Here is a 26056-nt window from a genome sequence, read left to right on the forward strand (position 1 = left end):
GTAGGACACAGGAAGTGAACAGAGATGGGAAAGCGCTGCCTGCCAAGGACACGCACCCTCGAGTCAGCATCACCTGTCACGGGATCGGCACAACAGGAGGCATCGTGCCAGACCAAGATCAGCATGACAGGTCTCTCTACCCTTTTAAAAAAAGAACAGGCTAACAAAGGTTTGCTGAGCCTACCTTGGAGGGATACACAGATCTGAGCTGTTGTGCTACAGGCACGGGCACAGCAGTAAACAGGCATGTTGGTTTCTGTTCCAACAGAAACATCAGGCAAAGTTTAATGATTCTCAAACAGACTACAACAAAGGCTGCAGGGAAAAACATTTTATTTCCAAGCAGATTACAAAGAGCAGAGAATATAAGAGTAAAATTAAATTAAAAAAATAGTTGAGTGCATCTCTTTAAAATGATTTGTAGTGTGAGTTACTCACGGGGCAAAGCTACTGGAGAGTTCTGAAGGTCACTTTGCAGGATGCCAATCACATGTGCTGTTTAGACCTGGGTCAACACAGGAGGGACAGACAAGATGTATTTTGCATATAGGCTGCACACTCATTATCAAGCGAGGTTTTGGGCTGCAACTGGACCCTGCCTTTTTGAGACATCCCCTCCACCTCATTCTCTCCTGCAGTTCCCTCGAGCTCTAGACATGGTTTATTGCTGCTGTAAGTGGGTTTAATCTGCCTTCCCGTTCTGCTGAGTTCCAACGCCAAAGGAGAAGCAGGCAAACGTGTCTGCCATGCACAAGGTTACAGGGAATGTGACTGCAGCGTCAGAGCAGAGCTTCAGCCACGCAGCAAAGGAAACCGACAAGCAGGGACACAGCAATCGCTTCAGAGATTGGGGGAAGCATGGCAGCAAGACTTCTGGAAGAATTGAGATGTTCCTTAAGGTAGGAAGAGGTATAAGCAAGAAGGGCTCTTTCCTAAGCATTGGCACCAACAAAACAGAAGAGGCTGAATCATCAGGATAAGGTGCATTCCCTGTAATGTTTGAGAGGAGCAGCTCCAGCAACAGGATGGGGAGAAAAGCCCCATATAGGGTGGAAGACAGTTGATATCCCACTTTAAGAGTGATTTAGGAGTCCAAGCGCTAACTCCAAGTCAGTCAGTATTAAACTTGGGTAAGAATGTGGTATGGCTGGACAGCTGCACAGCCATTCAGTGTCCAGCAGCACTCAGTCCAGCAAGAGGACGAGAAACTACAGTACCAGCAATCCTCCACCCCCTGTACACTCAGGGGGCTCTTTTCTACCATTTCTGGATCTGCTCTTATCATAGCATAGGAATATTTGAGGCCTCATCCCTTCTATGTATGCCAAGGCAGACAGTAGCCCTGATGCAGCTGAGAACAAGACTGTCTTAATTTCTGCCCTAGCAGCAACAGTGCAGAAGAGGATTCTTATTTAGAAATCAGATTAAGTCTTTTTGTATTGTCCAAGGCAGAACAGTTCAGGAACTACTTCAGATCGTGTGACCCCTCTGAAGTCTAGACCTCTAGGGGAGAGGCAGCCAACAGGTGAGAGCCCTATGAAGTTCTTAGACCATTCCCTTTATACACTGCTTCAGACAGGAGTGAAGAACCACTCCCTAGTCTGCTCTCCGCTGCTTCAGCCATTACCACTTAAAGAGGAAATGCTTGACCTCTTGAAAGCAAATGAAAATCTAATGGTGCTGTGGACACATGTAAGAGGCTACAAGTTCCCTAAAGAAAGCAACACTGTTAAACGTCAAGGGCTTGGACAATACATGGGTCTCATGTCAGAATGTGAGGTGCTTTACAACAGTCTCTGCTTTCTATGGTTCCTTTCATACCAAAGTGACAAGATGGGCACAGTTCAAAATCAACAACACAGGGTCTCTAGCTTGACTTCTCAGCTCTATTTATTTAGAGATGGATGCATTTTGAGCCTGTCTCGTACAAGGCATAGGGCACAGAGAGTTCCTGTCAATATATACACGCATACAAGAGCAGTACAAGCAGTTTGGCACTCTCAGAGCCAAGGGGAATGCCCTTTAAGCAGCAGTCAAGCTGGTTATAGGAAAGTGTTAAACAGCTATTTTACATGTTTGACTGGGAACATTTCCCAGAATGTGGATAGCAACCCTAAGCCACAGCACTTTTCTGTGCTACTCTGTGCACGTCTTCCTACGAGCCCCTACAAGGGAGCAGATCATGTTCTTCACTATCAAAGAACATAGTATTTAAATTCTAGAAATACTGTACCTTTTAAACTAGCTCCAGAGAGACAGACTAGAAGCCAGATCCAGGAAAATAATCCTTAAGTCACAGTATATCGATTGTCTCTAAAAATAGGGAATGAAGTGAACACAGTGGACATTCTGATGAGACAGTACAGAACAGTGCAGCAGTCCACTTCTGCATCAGCAGATCCTCTCCTATGTACATGTGGACAATGAGAAAGAAATGGAAACACTCCAGTCCATCAATCATCAGGAGATCTCCACAGCTCACCATGTGCCCAGTTTCCCAGTTCTTAACCAGTATCCTCCAAGGAGAACTCTTCCCCCTACAAAGACTTGAGATCATCTTGCAGTTAAGAGTAGTAAGGAAAGTGCACAATCTAGAATTTTAAGGTAACATGGAATTCTGTTTCCCCAGAAAGCTCAGCTGAAGTTCCTGTCAATGTGTAGTGTTAAGAGGTGACTCTCAAGGCTGCCCAGTAAAGCAACTGGTACAGTGTGTATTTGGCAGATTATTTAATATCTGCCGTATTTTGATGGAGACAGCCAAGGCAGCAGGATTTCCAACTCTCCTCTGACGATGGGACAAACTGCCCAAAAGAAAGGGAAAGCCGCTCTGTGCATGCCTGTTGGGCACACCCTGTGCAGCAGGCACATGCAGCTGCTTGGAGTAGTGGAGCCTGCCCCAACCATATCTTCAAAGACTTAAAACAGGGCCAAAGATGGACATGCCAGTCACTGTGATACAGTGAAAGGAACAGAGGTTTCTGACAGCTGAAGCAGTACTGGTGATCCCAAGAGCCACTCTACAATGGGGCAACTGCTGGCTCCCAGCAGACAAACTGAGGTCCCAGTGCTTGCTGCCAGCACTACACCCACCCTAAGCACCACCTTCCCAGCTGACCCACTGGGATCTGGGCAGTGATCCCAGGCTGTTTTCCTCTGGCCTAGTTCTGAGGGCAGACACTGAGCTAAGAGTCTAAAACAACAACAGTGCATTGCTGCTTCACCTCTCTGCACACACCTACTTGAGCACAGAGTCCTGCAGAGGGAACAAATTGCTCATACTGACACTAACTCAGGCACACCTGCTCCCTCAGAAACACCAACATCAATGTGAAGCATCAGGGCCTCGGGAAGTCTCTCTAAGCTGCACACCTCAACACTGCTCACAAGCACAAAGACAGGGAACACTGGCTACTCTCATCAATTTACACTCTTGCACAACCAACAGAAAGGGCAGACCTTTCTTCTCAATACAGATAGGTGCAGGACAACAGAGGCTTCAGGAAAGTTGCTTGCCTGTACACAAGTTTAAGTTCTTTTACTGTAATATATATCTAAATATTTATCTGTGTATTTTGGAACAGGGAAGGGACATGAGGTGGAGAAGCAGGGAAGACAAGTTCAAGAAGCAGAGTAACTTCTCTGCATCCAAGAAGCTGGTGGCACAAGTAACAAGCCTGGCAAGTGATCTCCCATTTCAAGCACAGTTGGCTACCTGCTGGCTTCAAAAGAGCAGACTATTTGTTAATGATATAAAATACAGCAACCGTTTAAGATGCAGCAAGGCAAGGCTACAGGGCTGGGGATTATGATCATGAATGATGCCAAAAGCTACACAGCTGTGTTAAAAACTGTGAAAAGGCTGTTAAACAGCAGGAGTAAGCCATATGCTGCTCCTGGAAGGCCTTTTCCCTCCACTACCCCTCCATCATGCTGTTGTTGTGATGCATTTGAAAAGGTGGAAAGAGGGGGATTTGCCTAGGGGTAAAGCCACAGAACATTAGGACAGTCTGATGTGGTCTCACAGATCCCATGTTCCTAGCCTGGCACTGAGCTTCCATCAGCAAGCAGACATTCAGGTCCTTCTACAGAAGTGTATGCCCTTCTACCTTCCTAAGTTGTAGGGGTGAAAGAAATCCAGCAGAGTTGAGCTGGAAAGCATGAACAGGGATGAAAACAACCAGTTTGCACACTGATCTTTGTATAATGACCCCCCACCCTCACAGCTCACTCTTCCCCAAATAAAGACACATTGTTCAATGGCATGTTGAAAAGACGTGCTCGTCATTCTTAATAAACAACTAGAGTAAGAATACATAAGAGAAACAGGGTGGTATCTTTATATGATACACAAGTGTATGTTACAAGAATTCCATCAGGCACAGAAGCCTCAAGCTTTAAGGCCTCAATGTTAGGCCAAAAAAGAAGAGTGTGGTAAAGTTTGTACTTTTAACATCTAAAAATGTCACTTAAAGGTCTGAATAGAAATTGTTGTTTTGTTTTTTTTTGTATAAATCATAATTGCAGTTCACTCTCTCCTCTTTCTTCCAAGATAACAGCAAATTAACGTCCAAGCACAAGAAAAGAAGATGCCTGCCTCTCCTCCACTGGCTGGGCAGGTCCATCCATCATTCTGTGCCCTCTAGGCTGCACGTGCTCCAAGGAGACAGAGGCCCCAGCCAACCAGGCCAATCCTGTAGTTCATGTTTTCTACATCATAAAAAAAACCCAGAGTCAACCAGCAGCTTTCCACAGCTCCCAGCTTGCAGGGGATATGCAGCCTCCAATGGTTCCAACAGTTTGGTGTGTTGGGTAGGATACACAATGGGTAGGTTTTCCTTTAGATTCTTTTAAAGAGAAGAAGCCTAAAAGGGCTTCATAACTACACCAATAAAAAACCAAAAACTTAGGCATCTCCTTTAGTGTAAAAGTCTGTACAATTTCTCTTTGCTTGTCCCTCCCCCATCACCCTGCCCCACCCCATCTGAGCCACGAAGGATGCCTTAGTGCATGGAGCTGGCATTAGCCACGGCAAGAGCTTCCTGAATCTCTCGTATCACCAGGATCCGGGTGAGCATCTGCTCCATCTGCTCTCTGCTGATCGGCTGGATGGAATACCAGATCGGGCTGTTGGGGGCCACCACTGGCTCCGGGGTCAAGTAAAAGGTGTCATTCCGGCCTTTCACACTCTGGGGGCTGTGTGAGGAAGATCAGAAACAACCAGACTAACAAAATGTGCTGGAACAGAGACAGCACTGCTGTCCTCACCCCAGGCTTCACAAATCCTGACAGTGAACAGCTGCCTGATGACACACATGATGAAGGTACAGAGATACATCTAGAGGCAACATTCATTCCAAAGTTTTAGGACGTGCCAAGGTTAAAAAGCCATGCTGAGGACTACAACAAAGTAGTTTTTATTTCACACTGGTAAGCATAACACACACATGGCTTTAGGGGTCCTTCCTTTAGAGTGAAGAAAGGATGGGGCATTTTCATATTCAGGCTACTTGCAGATCTATCTGTGCAGATGAACCATTACATTAAATTTCAGAATCATCATAATTTAGAGATGAATCCTTTGAGGCACACTCCAATCTCCATTGCAAGTCCTTATTTTTGTTCAGAAGCTAGTTGGAATAGGACTCTAATCCTACCTTCAGTAATGGATGCCTCCAAATGACTTGCAACTCACAAGCAGAAGAACAAGTTCATGTCAACACAGCAAATGTCCAAGATTAAGAGCAGCCAGTTCACAAATCAGGATTTGTCTCCTAAATACCCCAAAAATTCTATTTACATGCCATCAGAGTTAATCCCACTCTCTCACATCAGCACCCCTCTCCATTTAAGTAAATTTATGGAAATACAGGAATTGTGCCAGTGGTATCACAGCACTGAAAACTCAGCCAGGCACAGAGTGCAGCTCCCCAGGCACAGAAGACAAGCACCACACACACAACGAGAGCTCTCACCATTTGAAGAGGTAGAAGTCATACAGCTTTATGGGACACCTCAGGGGGTTCTCTGGATTCTCGGTCTGCTCTGCATACATGTCATCTGTAACTACAAACCAGCCCCCCAGAAGTCTGTCAGACACTCTGTGTAAGCACAGCACCCCACAGAGCCTCAACACTGCAGCACCTTGTCACCACACAAGAGCTAGCAAGAAACATATGGCTGTTCCAGGGCAGAGGCACCTGGCTATAAATGCTTAAAAGCATTATGCAGAGCTTGCTATATCCTAAGGCTATAGAAGATCACAACCCATCCATATCCTTCTTTCCATTTCTCCACTACCAGTGCACAAAATGAGGGAAATATCACTACTGAGACTGCAAAGCCTCAGTTGCATCCTGTGCTTTTAAGAGGATAGATTGTACTTACATAGGAATTCTTATGAGTTCACATGAATCAAGGTAAGAGAAGCCCTCCCAAAGAATTTTCTCCATCTCTTCATAAGCACTTACACCCAATAGTCTCTTTGCCCATAAAAAAAAAAAAACAAACAAAAGTAACAAAAAAATTATCCTTAGTTATTGATGAGTCCCACATGCCTCTGGCAAGGTATGTCCCCAGGGTTATGATTAGAAGGTACTACCCTCTCTTGGAGAGAATGCATGGAAAACACATACTGCCAGGCTCCAGGTAACTGCAGAGCCTTGGATTCCCTACCTGCGAACATCTCCAGGTTCATCCACTTCTTCAAGCCCAAGTAAGTAAAATATTACCAAAGAAACCTCCTAGACACTACCTTTCTGTCCTGTCTGGTGCATGCCTGGCGCCTTCATGTAGCGGATACTCGTGCTTTTATCCTTGGGATTAGAAGGGTTCTTCTTGGTCTGCCTCAGCACCTTGGAGAAGGCCAGCTTCATGTGCTGGTCTACTGTTTTCAACAGGAAGTATCTGAGCAGCAAGAACAGAACACAGGACATTCAGAGACAAGCAAGGGACACAGTCACAACAGCAAGGTAGTTATCTTTAGTCATCATGAGCAGGCTGCAAACCAACCACTGGGCTAAGGACTCTTCCAGCAGCAAAGCAAACAAAAGCCCCAGGTTCAGTCTGCCCTCTGCTAGCTCACTTCCTTGTTATACTGCATCTTTGTCTGATGAAGCTACAAGTGGGCTCTGTGTGCAACCATCTGAAACTTGTGATTTTGCCCCATGCAGTGCAGCAGTTTCACACCAATCCTTTTAAGGTCTCTGAAGTTCTTTTATTCCCCAAGATTCCCTAAGACCTGAGTACTTACTTTGTATTAAAAAACATCAGTGTAGTGAGCAAGGTGGAAGGGGAGTGAGCTCCAAGCTGCTTACACTCCCACAGCATCTCTTCTGTTACATGACTGGAGAGGATGTAACCTGCAATAATCAGAGGTCAGCATCATGCCAGGGGACAGACACAACATGAGCACAGGCAGCATTTTGCAGTCTGTAAGTACTGGAGAGCATATAAATCTTAACAGAAGGAGAAAGAGGAGATTCTCACTAATGTCAAGATTCAGTGCTCTGCAAATAACTTTTTAAATAGCAGGTACAGTTAGGAAACACTTGTACATATCCATCAACCTCTAGCTGTGGAGAGTATGCTTGTGCAACATGCCTATACATCCCAGCCCACAGAGAAGAGAATATGCACTTAAATGCTTTTAATTGTTGGCTTGACTCCAATGCAGATGCTCTTAATCCAATAATATGTGAGAGCAGGCAGGCCAGTGTAACAAATCAGTTCCTGGCCCTGTGCACAGCTTCAGTGAGCACACAGTGCCAAGTGATGTATTTGGACACATGAGTAATCCTTTGATTCTCAGATATTTTTTCCCCTTTGTGCAGAAGAAAAATACTACACTCCAAATATACAGATAAACAGAAAGACAGCAGTATGAACTCTGGGGCTTGTGGAATGTCAAAGCACTGATCAAACAGCCAGACTGAAAACAAAAGGATTCCAAAACCATGGTGCCACTTAGCCACCTAGCCTGTAACATCAGCTACTTTACTGAACATAAGAATTAACTTCTTCACTCATGTCCAAACATATCAAAGGGAATGAGGCAATGAGAAACCAGGTTTCCATGCTCTGAAAATCCAATTTTTATCTAGTTCTCAGACAGTTCTCTGTCAAAATTTGTCTCCTCTGGAACTGCCTCCCCCATCCGTGTTGCCATGAGCTCCTAAACACAAGGTTGAGCTGCAACTCTGCAGCTGACTGCAGCACTGGAGGCTTTATTCACTCATTGTTTTTTCCTTTCACACTCAGTTGGTTCTGCAGACAGTATCCATCTGGCTGCATGGCACTATGACACTGCTGTATTATCTCCCAAAGAAACAACACATTAGAGGCAGGATGTATTACCACTTCATATGAGGAAACCTGATTCAAATCAAGAATCAGCTGCCTGCCAAGTAAGCCAATCTTATGACACTACAAAGTCCCCACAATGTACCTTCTGATTGGTGACAAGTGACAGACAAATAATGCTCAATGACAGTCAGGGTTAGAGCCTGACAACTGCAGTAACCCCAGCATTCACTGCAAACATCACTTTTTTCTCCCTGACCAGCAGTAGCTAGCCTAGGGATGTTACATACTTCAAAAAGGTTTCCATTCAGACTACACTCATGCTATAGGTTCAGTTTAAACATTCCAAGCTCTAGGAAGTTTTAAAGTTCTTGAACAATAGCCCTTACCAAGAGGTGAAACACGGGGCTGTATGTCCTTAAGAACTTCATGCAGCCATTCAGTGAAGCGAATGTAGTAGAGATCTGAGAAGATGTCATCGACTCGGCCATTTTCAAAGAGATACTGTAAGAGATCACAACAGCCCAGTACAGTGGCAGCAAGTGTGTTCCTCAGAGCTGACCTCATCCTAAGGGCCCACATGCTCAGCTGAGCATTTTACAGCACAGCACTGAAGGCTAATGCAGTTTGCTAAAGAGTGAGTACTCTAGCACCAAGGCGAATACAGGGTAGGCAATCTCCATTACTATCCAGGACAGAAAAAGGAAAAACTATCTTACAAAGTAAAGCTGATTGGACTTCACCTTTTATTTCAGGTGTGTTCACTTCTAGTTATTTCACAAGACTAGTGGATGCTACTTTTTCAGGTTAACAACAAGGATGCTCAATTTCCCTGTCCAAGTGTAGCTCTGTTCCTGCAGCTCTTCCAGAAAGCTCATACTCCCCACAGCACATAAAGCTGAGTTCTTGCCTGTTAAAGTTCAACTAAATTTAAGTCTTGACATTGACGACTTCTTTAAACATCATCCAACCCTTCTCCTCCCAATCAAAAAAAGCTAAATGGATTTATTACTTTCACTGTGATATTGAACTCAGTTATTCACAAACTTAACTCATAGACTAAAGCATTGCTTGCAGTAGGGACAGAAAAGTCATCTCATGTTTTCAAGGTTTTTAAGCAAAGAGATTTTTTTCTTACAAAATTGTTGGTAAGCTCAATAGAAGTCACAGTCTCTATTTTTATAACCAGGAGTCCCCCTACACATGCTGACAGCAGGGACAGTTGTGCAGCACATAGAGCTGTCCCATCCTACCTTCTGAATACACAGGAAGATGTAGTAGAGCACATCTGGATCATAGGGTTCACCGTCACCATTCCGAGCTTCTCGTGTCATTAAGCACAGACCATAGTTCAGCTCAGCCACAGCTGAGGAGATGAGATCTTCCTGGAACCTCAGCAGCTGACGCCCTGGAAAAACAAAACAAAGCTATATTATTGAAGTGATAAAGCCATATTATTTCCTAACATTTCAGGAAAGATTTCCCACATCTCCATTCTATCTGGCAGGTTCAGCACTACCTCATTCTCCCAGTATAGTAATGCAAGTTGAAATAAATCCAGATCTTAGGCTGTCAGAAATAATAAAAGATAAAACAGGCAAGAGTTTGATAGGAAGATCCTCTGCCCTCCCAAATGCATGACTATTGCCTTCTTTCACCATGTCCCCAGTGAAATGCTGCCCTGCAGCAACAGGAAAACAGCAACTCCATGAGTGTTCTACCAGCCTGGATGGACAGTTTGTCCACCACCACAGCCACGCAGGGCCCTTTTCTATTGCTGTCAGCCCGGGGGCTCAAGGGGGCTCAGCACAGAGCTAAAACATGACCTGTGGCACTGGGAATACACAATAATTAGCACTGCAGAGTAAATTAAAATTTAAATTCAGGAACAATCACTGATTAAACAAAAGGGTTTTCCAGAGCAGCACACACATAACATTTTAGTCACTCCTAATCCTACTTGAAAGGAAACAAAGGCAATATTGTCAACGGCACTTACTTCCAATAGGTGCTAGTCTATTTTGGGCTTCTTTTTCCAGCTCTGCATTCTTGGTCTGTGCCCAGCTTTTCCACACTTCAAGACCTTCTTCTGGCTTCAGAGAGTTTGGAAGTAGAAGTTCAGGTGAAGTCTGTGGCTGCGGCTGTGGTTCAACTTCAGCAACCTGAACGGTTTGAGCCTATGAAAGAAAGCCCTCAGTTCATACACACACTTCAACACGCAACAGCTGGACAAAACCCAAGAATCCCACAATACCTGTAGCCCCAGGATACCAACCTTCTGCAACACTCCCAACAAGAAATTAATCCAAGGAATGCAACTTTTGCTGTTCAACCTGAATTGCTGCTCACAAAAGAATATTTAACACTGCAAAAACTCTTTCAGTTTGAACGGACAGATCCATCTTTTCAGCTCACTTGTCACTCTGAATCACCACTGAAATCCATCTCACTGCAAGAGCAGCCCACAGAGACCACCAGCCCTGAACAGGAAGGTGCCACCAGCTTTACTCACCACTGCTGCTCCACACCTAGACTGCCCTAAGGAAGGTCCTGGGTACAATCACATACACCACTGCCATCCCTCCCTGTCCAGACTCTCTTCTTTAAGCAGTACATAAAAGCACACAGAATAAATGCATTCTGTTCTTAGCATAGTGATAAATAAGATTAATTCATTTGTAAAAAGTATAAAGCAGTAAGACTAGAACACAGCATCAAAACATCAATTCAATTTCAATGCAATGTTCTCAAAATACCAAATATTATTAATGGGGAGTAGCTATTATTGTGTGAAGAGTGACTGCATGACTTATTACAGACTTAAGGCATTTCCAGACCCTTTGGAAATTTACTTTGCTGTGGGACCTCAGGTCACCAAGAATTTTAATCTCAAACTGAAACTTATTTGTCAGGCAACCAATAGCACCAATCTAAAACCTGCAGCAAGCCCTTCAGCTGCACTCACTCTGCATTCATCACTACAGGTTTTCAATTCTATACCACAGAATCTCATAGCTACCTGAATTAACAGCTTTACAGACTTTAGTCAAGCTCTCACTGGTACCCTGAATGTTACAGAAATAGCAATTCTTATATCAAAACAGTTTTGCTTTTTCCTTCCTAAGAGCTACTCCAAAAAGCAGCTTTTCCTTTGATACTGCTAAGTGTCAATATTAGTGGAAGTTGCTCTCACAGTACTACAGCCCATGGCATAGGAAAACAGGATGGAGACTTTAAATACCTGTACCTCAGTATAAAAAACCAACAGCTTAAGAGGCAAAGTCTGCAAGAGCCTCAGACTGGAGCCTTCCAACTCCCTCTGGCTGGCTTTTTATTCTCTGCATCAGCTCTTATTAGCTTCTTGCTTCTCAGCCCCTGCAGCTGCAGCAGAGACTGCCTGAGAAGGCCCAGCTTTAATCAAGGCACATGGCCACTAAGTTGTGCAGCAAAGCCTCTCTCTGCCTTCACGAGACCAAGGGTGACCTGACACCTTGTCTTTGTGTCTGGACTGAGCCTCTGCTCTCCTCCAGTGCTGCCACATTACTCTGCAGAGAGCTGAAAGCTTTCCAGAGCCAACTCCCTCCATCAGCCCAATCCAAGGGACAGTCTCCTGCCCCAACCTCACAGACACCTCTGTCCAGTGTGAAGGCTGGACATTGGCTGACATGAATCTGCTGAACTGGCAGATGCTTCTTAACAAACCTGTATTTTTCACAAATAGACCAAAATTACTGCAACTTGCCCAGATCCCCTAGAAGCACAATGCCACAGGGCAGGCAGGCAAATTCGTTCTCAGTTTCACAGTTTTGAGAGGGTCAACTCCCAAAAGCATCATGTTCACCTCTAGTAGCTTTGTTGTCCCCCCTAGAGAGAGAGTACCTTCCCCCTGGAATTGTGTATATGTTTAGGGTATTTTATTTTAAATACCTTATGTACTCTAAAGTACATTTGATCCTGGAAGTTTGCTCACAACAAGTCAGATTTCAATACTTCACCTGGGCACTGGATCTGCTGTGGACTCCCATGTGCAGCACAACACAAAGTAACTGATCATGACTAGTACATACTAGCACACCTTATTTGGCTGCAATTATCCCTGCCTGTCCACTGCAACCCCTGGAACAGCTCAGGAAAATACTGCAGATCTCAGAATGCCTGCTATGAAGAGTCTGACAATCAGTATGTATCTATTAATTTTTAACACTAAGATCAAGACTGTGCTTTCTTTTGGAATGTTTTGAATCCTATAACTATACACCAACATTATCACATGAAAGTCTTATACCCAAGTGCCCTGTGTCACATTCAGGCTTCTGGGACAGATGCATCTCTGCTTCCCAGACACCAGCTGTCTGCTGGCACGCTCCCTCTCCAAAACATTTGTAAGTTGTTAATCACCAACTGAGACCAAGAGGCAGTTTTAACTTACTGAGCAAGTGACTTGTAGCTGCTGCTGCTGCCCCTGCTCTTGTGGTGTGGGCTGCTGCTGTTGCTGCTGTGGGTCCCATATGTGCACTGTCTGTGCTGTATTCTGGTATGTCCCTGCCACAGCCTGCACTGCCACTGGAATGTGGATGTTGCCATTCATAAACTGTGCTGGAAAGATCGAATTAGCAAGAGTCTGCACCACTTCCTCATGAGAGTTCTTCACTACTGAAGTACTTCCCACCATCTTATCCTTGTCATCTTCCAGCTTCACTGTAGCCAGAGTTGTGGGGGAGCCACTGACGTGGACGGCGTTGTAGGCCTCCTGAGGGATGGCAATGTGGGTTATGTTTTGCTGCTGAAGGTCACCACGTGGCTGAGCAGAGTAAACAGGGATGGTCCACGTCTCTCCAGTGGGGCTAGTAATGGTCCCAGTGGCACTGTACAGGTGGGCACTGTCCACTGTTAACAAGTCTGGCCTTAAAGAGACATAACTTTGCTGCTGGCCCTGAGGAATGGCCAGCACTGTGGCAACTGGCTGCCCTGAAATAGCATAGGACACAGTAATAGGCATATCCACTTTACGCTTCTTCACCGGCTGAAGGACGCTCGCAGAGCTGATCCGCCTCTCTCCCTCTCGTGGGGAGCCTTGTTGAGAAGGTGGGGGTGACAGTGCCCCAACTGTCTGGATCTGGATCTGCTGGCCACCAGTAATGGCCTGTCCTGCCACAAGCTGGGCCTGGATCTGCTGGTGCTGTATGTGCTCCTCCTGTAGCTCTGCAGCCTGGATCTGCTGGGCAGTCTGCACATGCTGCACTTGGATCTGGGCTGCCTGCAGCTGCGATGGGCTGGGGCTCTGAAGAGACTGACTCTGTATTGTCTGGGATGCCTGCTGCTGTGCCTGGCCCTGGATCTGCACCTGCACCTGTATTGGCTGCTCTGAAGCCTGGTGGACAGAGAGCTGTGGAGAGAGCTGCTGGGCGGAGACCTGCTGCGGAGACTGCTGCACCTGCACCTGAACCTGCAACGACACCAAGGCACCAGTTAGAGGTCAGCAAACACCAGTGATTCAGCAGAGATGGTCTGTCACTCAAGAGCTATGCTCCAGGCCTTTTTATGCTCCCTTTTGACTCCATGTATTAATCCATTAGTAAAGATTTCAGGAAAATGAAGCCAAGTTACTCTAGAAGTGCCTGGTTGATACCAGTGATACAGGAGATGTGTTTGCTCAGCATTGCACGTGACTCTCAGCACACAGAGAACAGCATGTGAGCTTCATCTCCACCCTCAAAGCTCCATGGGCTCAAGCCAACAGATTCCATCCTTGGAATCCAAGAGTCTTCAAAACTATTTGCATTGCTAGAATGTTACTTTAGCACAGGTCTTGCAATACCAAGACTTAAAGGTCATTCACATCACACTCACAGGAGCTTGCCTCATTCTTACCATGCTCTAAAGATTGTTCTACTGCTGCCCACCCCAGTCCCAAGATGGCCACAGGATCACTTGCTGGTGACAGGCACTAAGAAATATGGGTAAGTCGAAACCAGCACTTGGCTCTTTCCTCATAAAGCACAGGAATATTACTCTGAAACCTATCATTAATAGCAACCCTACTCAAGTGGGTGCCAACACAGAATGTGGCAAGTTCAACCTCAATCTTTGTCATGCATTAATGGCCTATGCTGCAGCATGTTTTGTAAACTCTAGAAGAATTTCTTTGGCAATGATAATTAAAACCAACCTTTTTTCATTATTTACTTATTCCATTTAATACCAGTTATTGTCCAAACTACTCAGTTTTATTTTCTAGCTCACGCACTTAGACAATGCTGAATAACACTGACAAATCTGTTGACTTGATTCCCAACCAATTCCTTTTATTTTAGAGGGAAAAAAAAAAATCACACCCTCTCACATTAATGCTCATTTGTCCAAGGTCTGCCACAATACCTAGCAGCAGTCCAGCAGCACACTGAAAGCCAGCAGTCAAAGGTAGCTCCTAGCACAAATTTCAAGTCCCAACAGCTTCACATCCTTTGTCCAGACACTTCTCCACTTTTCCTCACATTTACAGAGGCAACTTGTTACATCTGCCTTGTCCTAGAAGCGATATCCCAGGTACTCATGACCATCTGTTTCTCTAGGCTTCATTAACACTTCATCTTCAGGGAGGCAGTTAATTACTCAACACCTCTTTCTGAAGCCAACATGGACTTATTTAGTTGCAAGACTAAATGTCTTCCTACTCACAGTTCTCTCACCTTGTTCTACCTCACTTCCTGGATCCAGGCAGACTAAAGCAGCATCTGCACAGAGACAGCACACTAGTCTGACAATACCAAAAGGAACTACAATGCAGGCCTGCTGGGCACAAAATCTCACTTCCCAGCATCACTGCTAAGAAGTCCTGAAAAATGTTAAGGACTCATTTACAGCCAATTAAGAGCTGCTAAGGAAAAAACTGGGGTAGCAAAATGCCCCACTGGCAGGCCAGATTTATAAGTCACCTCCTGTTAAGAATTAATTGATTTCCAGGAAGAATAGGGTATAGTTCCTTCTGGGAACTCTGGGCAGGATACTGTCATCCAGATGACGTGGTGACTCTGCAATAATCTCCTGCAAGGTTACAAGAAGCATGTGACCTTATGTCAGCATGACAGCTTAAAAAGCTCCATCAATGAGGGATTTGATCAGGCAGTCAATTGAAAAAGATGAACTCACCTATGGGATGTTTCCTCAGTTCTATCTGATATTGTTCTGCCCTGCAGCATGAGTACTGCCTTGGGCAAACAGGCCCAAACACGGTTACCAGGGAAGGGCTGTTTCAGAAAGCCAGTTGTAATCACACCCCTGAGGCAAGAATTCTCCAAAATATTTCACTTTAAAAATCACTAATATGGTCTTTACTATTAATTTAAATCCTTGTTCAGAAGATTACCTGCAAGGCAAAAGCCAAAGATTGAACAAATGATGTTTTATTGCACTGATATTTTTGGTCTCACACAAGAAACATTTGTTTTATCTGCTATGATTACAGGCTTTACCCTGGTCTGAGACCAGAGGCTTCTTATATTGACCTCACTGTCTAACTTGCTATCTGAGGAAAAAAGGACAAAGAATTACACTCAGCAGCAGCAGACTTTATAAAAGACTCTGTACAAAGGGGAATATTTTAAATTTACAGGCCAAGACCAACAGGGGACTTTAAATCTTCATTTTATGCTGAAGATTAAAGCAAAAACATGTTATGCTGGCAATTCCTGGGTTACTGGTGCAAGAAAGGAACATGCCAAGTTACCAGTACTGAAATACTATTTATTGCCAAAAGTCTGGATCCAACAGCATGAAGGAATCACCTCCCAGCAGGCTGCCATGACACAGAGAAATGCCTTTTCACCATGAAGTGGCTGGAAGCTGGACCAAGTACCAGCTGCCTAGAAAACCAAAACTGTCAGAAATCAACCCTGTACCATAACAGGAGAGCAGAACTAAATTCCCTTAAAGGAAATCTTCTGTCACATCAAGCCCAAAATCATACTCTGTCCTGAACTGAGCAAATGCAAAGAGTAAATAAGTAACCCTAGGACCATGAGAACATCTGAAGCCTGGTTGCCAAAACTTTTTTTTCCTAATGGTTGATAGAGAAACTTGCAAGTAGGAGTCATAACATGTCTGCTCTGTGTGGATTCCCTGCCCAAAAAGGAATCAGGCTCAGTTGTTTCAGAACAGCAGTTCTCAAACAACTGAGATTTTCTTTGCTTGTTAATTCTTTCATCTGCAGACTGACTGGATTATCTAATATTTCCTAAAACCTAACTCTAAACCATTATATGTAGCTTTTCCTACAGCACCTGACAGGCTCTTAAATGCATCTTTTCACAAAGAGATCTTGGTTTCTGAAGCTGTATTTAAACCAGCAAGCAGTAATACAGACCAAGAGCAGATCTCCAGAGCAAGACTGGAGATGTACCAACACGTCCACACTATGCCTTCCAGAACACTATTTCAAATTTAGTTCTAGTTTGACATCACCAAAACACAAGACTGCATCTCACAGCTTAGATTCATCTGGAGGGAACCCCAAATGACAGGCTCCAAACCTACAAGAGGTAAGAAGCCTTCAGCAGGTGGCCAACTTGCTGCAGGAATTATGAACCAAATGCCCCCAGAAGTAATGTGGGTAGATCTCAAACTTCCCACACAAAGTCAAATATTTGGGAAAAAAGTTAATGAGAGCATGAGAAGAGTAATCTCAGTTTTTTATGCCAAATTTAAGGACAGAAGACTTAAAATACACTTTCCTCAACAACAGCCCTAAGCTAAAGCAAGTGCAGCACTAAAAACTGTAACCAAGAGTTCCCACCAAAGCTACAGCAGAAAGTGCACAAGCAAGTACAAAACAGACATGCAAAGTGTAGTGAAGAGTAAGTGAAAAGACTGATCAGTGCAGTAGCAGGAAGTATCAGAACTTGTTATTTAACCACTTTACAGGAAGTCCTTTCTAGCTCAGTAAACAAGGGCTACGGGAAGGGTGCGAGTCAGCTTTTCACAACAACTGCCACACTGACTCTCACTCCAGGCCTTTCCTCTGCTCATTCATCAACATCAGAGACAGAATTCCATCAGCTAAATTAGGCCCTGGGTGTGTTTACACAGTTACAATATCAAGATGATGCTGTCAAGCTGTACACTGAGGAGGGATTTAGGTCTAAGACAGTAAAACACAGGAACCAAGGAAAACCAGCTTACCTCTCCAACAGAAGAGTACTTCCATGTACAAACAGATGCCACCTCTAAAACACCACTCTTGACTATAACCACTCTTTGAATTGTCCCACTCAGCCCTAGCAAATGCTAATTAATACCTGCTGCTACACTGAAATCATACTGGCATGGTTTTCAAATGTAAGCAAATAGGAACTCTGCCTTCAAGCTAAACTTCAGAACCAGTACAGAGGCAAGAGGAAGGCACAGCCATCAGAAGCAAAGATGCATTCTATGCAGAGCCAGAGATGAGACTTTTTTCTCAGCTATTTAAGGGCATCTTTCCCTGCCTTGTGTCATTAATAATGTCCAGCCTCCTATAAAGGTCTGAAGTCACAGAATAGAGTGAACAGTAAACACATAAGGAACTGAGCAATTAGAAAGGCACAATATTAACTGGAAGATATTTTACACAGGCATTCAAACATTCCCCACACAGTTCTGTCATCTTGCTCACATGTAGCAACCTCCTCTCAAGCCCTGCCCAAGAAAATCTTGCCACCTAGACATCAGACTGTTCATAAAAAGCTGAAACAGGATTTCCTCCACACACACCATAAGCAAAGATGCTTTCTGTCCTCTGATATTCCTTCAGTGAAAGCTTCTTGGGTAAGGAGCACAAGAGGTTCACTGACCTCTGCACAAGTACCATATTTGGGAAGCAAGCAGCACTGGCACCTCACTGGCATCATCAATTCCATGGCCTCCATGCACAGCACCAACAAGCAACAACCTCACCAAAAGCAGAGCTGATAAAACACTTCCTTGACTGCAGCAAAACACAGACCTTCCCTGCCACTCCCTGATGCACAACAAGGTATGACAACTTGACAAACTCAACTCCTTCTCAAGGTCACTTATGGCACCCCTGTGATACTGGGTGTGGAAGGAGTCCAGGACACAAACTGTAGCAATGACCAGTGTACATAACCCAACAGCTGCATTCACTCATCCTCTAAAATAAACATTTGCTAAGACTTTTCTGAGCCTTTTAGGCAAGAACACCTTAAGGCGACAACTTCTCCAAAGAGCAAATTTATTTTTCTAGAATAAATAAAAGCAGCAAGCAGTGACACTCTGTCTTTAGTTGTTCACAGCAAGTAAAACCCAGGATGAAACCTGAGCACTATCTCCATGATTGTAAGATCACCAGCAGCACTTTCAACTGTGAGGTCACCTGACTGGTCAGTGTTAGTCCCCCCCAGCTGCACTGCCAGACATAAGCACAGTCACTCACAGGGTCTTCCACTGACTTGCAATTGGATTAGCAAGAACTAACCAGATTACCAATCCAAGTGCCAGGATGACAAGTTTAATCAAAAGCTAAGAGGCTTCAGCAGGTGACCAAAATTCATCATAATAAAACACAAGCAGTACTTCAGCACAGGGAGCCAGCTGGAGCACTGCCATGGTGGAACACTGTCACTCCCCAGCCACAACAAAATCCAGCTTTACCCAGAAGATGAGCTCTGCCACTGCTGCCACAGCAAACACTAAATCATGAGTTTAACATAAATTAGGTCTCAATAAGAAATCCTGAAAAACAGAAAAATACTCTTGCAAAGGGGTAAAGACATTCTTCTCCACCTTATTCTCACAGAAATACTAAGATAATCCTGAGCTAGCTGCTCAAATACACCTGAGTTCTGCTGCACTGCTGACACACAAAAGCTGCAGCCACATCTAGTACCAAATGTGCCACCTAAAGTGAGCAGCAGGGTAGGCACCACAAATAGAAATTATGATCTGTACAGATGGGAAAGCAGGTATCTAAAAGCAGAGGCACATCAAAAACAAGGAGAAGAGAGTAGACAGCATTTTTCAGGAAAATTCTGAAATCTTAATTTTCATGAGAAGCTTTTAATGTTCAGGGTGCAGGTCACTCAGTTCCAAAATCAGAAACTGGTCTCTGGCAGCAACTCTATGCTTATTTACAAGAAGGTCAGGTTATTTTTCTCTGGAGCACAAGATATATGACCTCCCTCCCTATCTCTGTTACTAGAAGCCTTGCAAGGGTCAAGCCTGAACATTGGGTAGTTCTGAAATGAGGCAGCAAGAGTGAGAGGGGAAAAAAATTCCTTTTGACTTTTACAATTGGTCTGGGGGCTTTCCACATCTTCAAGGCTGAGGCACTCAAAAGCCAACCCTCCTAGCTCTACTGCTGAAAAAAAAACCAAAAACCACTTCTTCCAGAAAACATACTAGCTGGTAAAACCAAACACACTCTTGATCAGTTTAACAGCCTCATGCAGAGATCCAAGTCATGCCTGAAAGAGCTCAGGTTTTTGTTCTTCAAAAGCCTTTCAACACAAGTCACTGTAGGGCAACAGGTTACAGAAGTCCCAGTTAAGCATTCATTTATTCAATAGAGAGTAACTGGAGATGAGTTACCAGTGAGGGAGTTTTGTCTTTGCTGTAGGATAAAAACACACAAGTGAGCTGGTGACACAAGTCTACTGCACTGCAGCAAGTACACAGCACCTGAACTCCAGTCATTTGTGACTCCATACCCACACTTGTTGTAAAAAAAAAAAGAAAAGAAAGAGCTTGCAGCTTTTCATTCTGCTACAGAAACAAGAAAGATTCATATCTCAAGTGCAGTGTATCAGAATTACAGCTATAGCCAGGGTTCAGCTGTTTAGAAACATATCATAGAAAAACATTACTAAATGCCCTGCCACCTATGAACCTATGAACTCTTCAAATTACAAAATGTATCTGAAGACAAAAGCAATTCCCTAAGTTATAAAATTGTTGGTTTTTTTCCTGATAGTGGATTTGCTTACTTAATAAAATACCTAATGTAATATCTACTTAAAAAAAAAACAAAAAACAAAAAAGACAACTCTTTCCACTGTGCAAACATATAATCTACCTTGATGCATATGCATCCTTTAGAATTCCTTTCCAATATCTTCCCCTGATTCACATCCTAAAGTTGACTCTCTTGCATTTCCTCCTCACTTAAGAGTCAGTTCAAGAACAACTTTTAGAATGTTCAAGTAAAACTATTTAAAGATTATTGATTTCATTAAGAAAAAAAATTCTGTAAGGCAAGCTCCATCCCAGAGCCAGCCTGAACAATCAGCCAGCCAGAGGGGGCTGGTATTTATAGCAGCTTCAGAGCACAAGGCTCCTGGAGCTGTGTACATGCCAGAACTGGGACTGTTTCTCCAATAGGTGACACCACTCCATTGCTATGTATGGGCTCCTCCTACAGCAGGGCTCCAGGCACAGGCAAGAGAGCAAATTTACTACCAAATTCCTTAAATGAAAGGGAAATATTGCTGTTCTATCTGAAGTTAATTAGCCCTGCCCCTTAAGTACTTGTCTGAGGCTTAAGGTTACACAGCACCTCTGGACACTAGTCCATCAGTTGGCCAGTCACATATGCATTCAGAGATTATTTCAGATGCTTACCTGCACCTGCTGGGGTTGCTGCACCTGTATCTGCTGCTCTGGCTGAGTTTGTTGCTGGATACTGGTTGTCACAGGACAAGCAAGTTCAAGCAAAGACCCAGCCACCTCAGTGCTGTCCGTGTAAATGCAGTTGCCACCCTGCTGATACACCATCGTGGTGGTGGCTGTCTGCTGGAACTCCTGGAGAGCTTCTGGCCCCTTGGAAGCAAGGGAGTCGAGAAACTCCTTCATCCTGTGCTGGGGGATCGTTCGTGCCTTCACACGGATGTATTCTTCAAAGGAAATGGTGTTCTCCAGAGAATTATTCATATTGCAAGGTCCTCAGGGTTCCTGAAGGAAAGAGAAAGTAAAAGTCTTAACTACAGCACTTCCTTGATGCAAGGATATTCTCAACTCCAGTAACTAATCTCTCATACCAAGTACTGTATGAAACCTGGCAAACATGCACAGCCAGATGCCCAGGACAGATGCTTTAGTTTTATGAGGCATTTTGTGCCACCACACATTTCTCAGATTAACCCTTGGCAGCTCAGGGGAGTCTGAACGACACCCAGGTGTGACTCCTCCTCCTCCCAGAGATCACTGCCATGTACACTCCCCTAGCTCTGCACTTCACCCAGACCAGGCAAGCCCTGTACCAGACAGATCCAGTGGTACATTCCATTTGCTTGCAGCATGCACTGTTAGTGAGAGAGGCTCAGGATCAATATGTGCGGCCCAGCCCTGCAGCCACAGAGGTGGCAAAGTGAGCAGAGTGCTCTGTCAGGCCGTGCATTCTATTGCAGGCAGCTGATGGGAAGCACAACAGAGAGCAACAGATGCAGCACTCAGCTCACTGCTGAGGACTAGGACAGCCTCATCCATTGGACACAGCAAGCAAAAGGAGAGCGCTGCAATCGAGATATTTCCTCAAACTGGGAACTACACACATGGAGAAACAGAGCTCTGGAAATGACAAAGGCAACTGCAGCACCAGTTCTTGATGTCCTTTTAATATAGGAAGAGGTTAACATGAAACATGCCATGTGTGAAGACAACAGAAAGACAGAAAAAGAAGTTAAGATGATCAAGGCGGAAGTGAAAGCAAAGAAGAAAACCACCAGGACCAAAGATAACTCCACCTGAGAACAGACAGCTCTAGGGGATACTCTGACAGCATTCTTCTCTTACTGACTTCCCTTGTTCAAACCCACACATTGTTTTTGCAGTGAGTATGCTGGTTATTTCTAAGGCACTAATTAGCCTTGATAGAGCATAAATGCATTTGAGCTATAACATCACCAGATACTGAGACAGTTGTGAAAAGATGTGAAACACCACAAGATCAGGACTAGCAGAGGTGATTCAGCACTACTAGAGCAAGCTGCATAAAGGAGGAAAAACAGACACACATCACTATGTACATTATAACTGTAGGTCTAAAGAGAACAGGTACAAAACCAGAGCTTTAGGTATCCTTTCACCATGATTTAACAAAGTAGAACTGAGACAGGGCTATGGCTGAACTTAAGGCTGCAAAAGCCTGTGTGAAAACTGGAGTTAACTCTAGGCTTTCACTGGAAGTCCAGTGCAGTTATCACCAAAACCTGGCAGAGCTGAAGCAAACACTAACCCCTCTTCACTGTTATGTGGCAGCAGTACAAACACAGTTTTTGTTGACATGGAGGTTCATGGCTAGTGCATTGGACCAGGCTCACAAGAAAAAAAGAAATATCAAAGGTAACAGGAACACATGAGGTAACTTGTACTCTATCTATGGTTTCTGAAGTGTTTAAGACATATTTGTTGCTGTATGATATTTCTGTAGAAGATAATCTAAAATATACAACACGTTTAGGAAAAAACACCAAATAATGGTGTTCACATAGCAAATGCAACAGCTCTGCAAATATCAGCATACAGAAGCTCCTGCAGAGCCCACATCTGGACAGAACAATTCTTTCTGAGACACTAATCTGACATTTTCAAGCCAGCTCTGGGTGACAGAGCCAGTAAGATTACTCACTTTTTCAGGAGCTATCCTAGAGTGCTCTGCACCTCTACAGCACATATTGCTAACCCTGTCCCAGGTAACCATATGGCCAGGGTGAAACCAGGGGAGAACAACAATGTTAATGCATCCATAGGGACTCAGGACTCAGACAGGACCTACAGCAGGCACGCTGAAATGTGTTTTGCATCTAACTGCATGATGCTCCATTATATACTGAGGCTGGAAAACAGATTTTGAGCAATTAACTTGTCCCAGTCTTCTACTTGGAGCTTTCAAGTATTTGCCTTCAGTACTACAGTGAGGCTTTCAGAAGAGAATCCTCATTCTCCACGTCCACCCTGAGGTGCACTAGCAGACACAGCTTGGAGAGGGAAGAATAAGCCTCAAGGATGCCGTGCTGGGATCCCAGACATGAATGCCACAGATGTTCTCTGACAGCAGGATCCCAGACATAAGTGCTACAGATGCTCTTTAACAGCCAGCTGCTGCTAAACTGGATGGGCTCACCTCTCCCAGGTGCTCCCTTCCTGCTCCTGCATTGGATTTTAGTGTGTTGTAACAACTCAGGGAATAGCTATCCACCTTCTGTTAATCTCCTCAAAGGAGAAAGTCAGGAGGTCAGCAGGGCCACTGTTCCCAATGGGAGCTGTTAGCCCTCACTTCTACTTTTGAAACTCCAACCCTTCTTTCACAAGCTACATCATTCTCCTGTGTAAGAGACCAGAAGCCACAAGACACCCAGAAGCATAAGCAGCAGAGATCCACCACCAAACAATCACCAACCTCTTCTGAGCACCAAGCAAGCACTGATTTCTTAAATACAAATCCTTGACCCTGCTCAGCTGGTTCATTTCAATTAGTTCTTGTTAGCATCAAATCAAGAGCCTACTAGGCCAGTCTTCCCCTACTAGTAAATCTTCCCCTCTCACAAGCTGTCAGAAGAAATCTCTTTCTTTTCTTCTACCATGGAAAAAAAATCATTTACATTTTCTTGAAGTGACTATACTAAGAGCCTATATAATCACTATATAGTCACTAAGTGACTATACTAAGCTGAGAATTCCAAGTGCCAGGCATGGACCAGAGCCCCACCATGCCATGAGGATCTGCTCCTGCCCCAGAAGGGCAGCAAGATCTTCCTTGGGTTTTCCCTACAGGTGCAGTTACAGACCCTGGAGGAGGTAAAAGTGTCTCCCAGAGTCATTTGTATCAGTTTTAAGGCTGCTTGAGATTATTTAACTAGAAGCACTGAACCACCCAAAGCTGCACTTCCCAACAGCCTGTGCAGCAGTGGAGGTACTAGGTCCACAGAAAGATTCAGAAATGTAATGCTGCACCCACAGAAATTTTACTCATTAAAACTAAACCAACCTGCACTTATGGCAGAAAACCTCTGTAAGGCTCTAGGGTGCATTCAACAGGCTTTTATAGGCAACACATACAGCTTGCTGCTGCAGTCACGACTTTTAGTTATTAAAACACAATAATTTGTGCATTCCATTTATCCCACAGACACACACTGGAAAATGCAAACCTCCACCCTCACTGGATCTCAGCAGCATGTTTTTAATATTGCATTTTAAAATTTTTAAAAAGGAGCATCCAGGCAATAAGTTTCTCCAATACAGGAAGATAACGCCTCGCTGTGCAGCATAACTGCAGTTTTTCCAAGAAGTAAGTTCAAGAAATTCTTTGAAGATTATGAGCACATACGGTTAGTTGATAAAACTTAGACTGAGGTTACTGAAAACACACACACAACTTGCAGCATGTGGACAATCTGGACTCACCAGTCACCATGTTGCATGTATTTCTGCTGCTCTTGTCCTGAGCTCTTAGACTTGTAACGTTCTGGAGAAGACAGAACAAAGAAGCCCTTTCCATCCCCAGTTCCTCTTTCTTTATTAAGTCATTTTATTTTTAATATGTATTCCATTAAGAAAAAAAAAAATCAGGAAACAAAGATATGCTCATCCACGCAGCTAGCAGCTCCTACTGAGGAATTGCGAGATGCCCAATTTGTAACCATCGTATCCCTCAGCCTGGTGGGACTGAGAGCGACTGTGCGAGCACATCTGTCACAGAGCGCCGTGCGGCGACAGGCGCGGCACGGCGGGAACACCGGAGTTACTGGCACACAGAACTTAGAACAAGGCAGCAGCAGCAGTGACCGCATCCAGAGGCAATCCCCCCACCCTCCCCGATCAGGTGCTCCCGGTGATCCCCGAGAGGCGGCCGGGAACGCTACGGACCGCTCGGCCGCCCAGCCGAGACGAGGCGAAGCTCCGTATTTAGGCCCTGAGACACCGGCTGCGGCTCAGCCTCGGTCCTGCCCGAGCGGGGACGCGGAGCCCGTGGGGCTTCCCCCGCCCGCGGGGAGCCGGCACTGCCCCAGCCGCTCCCGCCGCCTTTGTCTGTCGGCGGGGCGGCCGGGCCGGGCCCGCAGGCGGCGCCGTGACACCGCCTCCCCCGCCCCCCCGGCAGGAGCCATGTCGGGGGCTCCGCGAGGACAGGGCCGCCGAGGGCCGCGCACAGGCCGCGCCTTCCGGTGCCTCGCCGCCCGGGCGGGGGGGGGTGGGGGGTGACGGGGACGCGCCCGGTGCACGGGGAGGAAGAGCGGGGGGCGCGCCCGCGCGGGCCGGGAAAGCGCGCGCGCGCGCGCGGCAGGCGGGGCCGCCCCCTCCCCCTCCCCGCCGGGCCCGCGCCGCCCCCGGAACCGCCGCCTCCTCCTCCCGCGCCCGAAGGGGGGCCCCACCCAGCCCCGCCGCCGCCACGCACTACCCCGGCCCGCCGGCCCGGCTGCGCCGCGGTGTGACCCGGCCCCGCCTCACCCCGGCCCTGTCGCCGCCGCCGCCTCGGCCCCGAGTCTTTTCCCCTCACAGCTCCCTGGGCGCCATCTTACATTCAACCCCCTGCAGCCAATCACCGCGCTGCCCCAGCCTCGCGAGAGCGCGGCTCCCAAGCCCCGCGAGAGCTCAGCCCCCAGGCCCGCCCCGCGCCTTAAAGGGGCCTGGCCACGGCGGGGCGCGGGGAGGGTGCGGCCGCTGGGGGGCGCCCTGCGTGGCGGGGCGTGCGGCCGCGGGGACACCGGAACGCGGCGGGGACACGGAGGGACAGGGACGGGGACGGGGACAGGGACGGAGCCCGCGCAGT

The 26056-nt window shown here is 45.7% G+C and overlaps 1 protein-coding gene across 4 annotated transcripts; it reads right to left on the reverse strand.

Annotated features, from left to right (window-relative positions):
• Window positions 1-316: 316 nt before the first annotated feature.
• Window positions 317-25840, reverse strand: QRICH1 (glutamine rich 1). 4 transcript variants are annotated; one of them, XM_064723698.1, is made up of 11 exons: window positions 25735-25840; window positions 24694-24754; window positions 20911-21240; window positions 12728-13744; window positions 10298-10475; window positions 9552-9706; window positions 8688-8802; window positions 7250-7358; window positions 6752-6903; window positions 5973-6063; window positions 317-5193 (listed from the first exon to the last, which is right to left on the reverse strand). In XM_064723698.1, exons 3-11 carry the CDS (start codon window positions 21217-21219, stop codon window positions 5001-5003), a joined length of 2319 nt encoding a protein of 772 aa, XP_064579768.1. In that variant the 5' UTR covers window positions 21220-21240; window positions 24694-24754; window positions 25735-25840; the 3' UTR covers window positions 317-5000. The 4 variants fall into 4 exon arrangements, with proteins under 4 accessions (XP_064579768.1, XP_064579770.1, XP_064579769.1 ...); XM_064723700.1 differs by lacking the exon at window positions 25735-25840 and adding an exon at window positions 25156-25261; XM_064723699.1 differs by lacking the exon at window positions 24694-24754 and having other exon boundaries at window positions 25735-25839.
• Between the last annotated feature and the right edge of the window lie 216 nt (window positions 25841-26056).

Source organism: Zonotrichia leucophrys, chromosome 12 (genome assembly GCF_028769735.1).
Source record: "Zonotrichia leucophrys gambelii isolate GWCS_2022_RI chromosome 12, RI_Zleu_2.0, whole genome shotgun sequence".
NCBI classification, from domain to species: Eukaryota; Metazoa; Chordata; class Aves; order Passeriformes; family Passerellidae; genus Zonotrichia; species Zonotrichia leucophrys.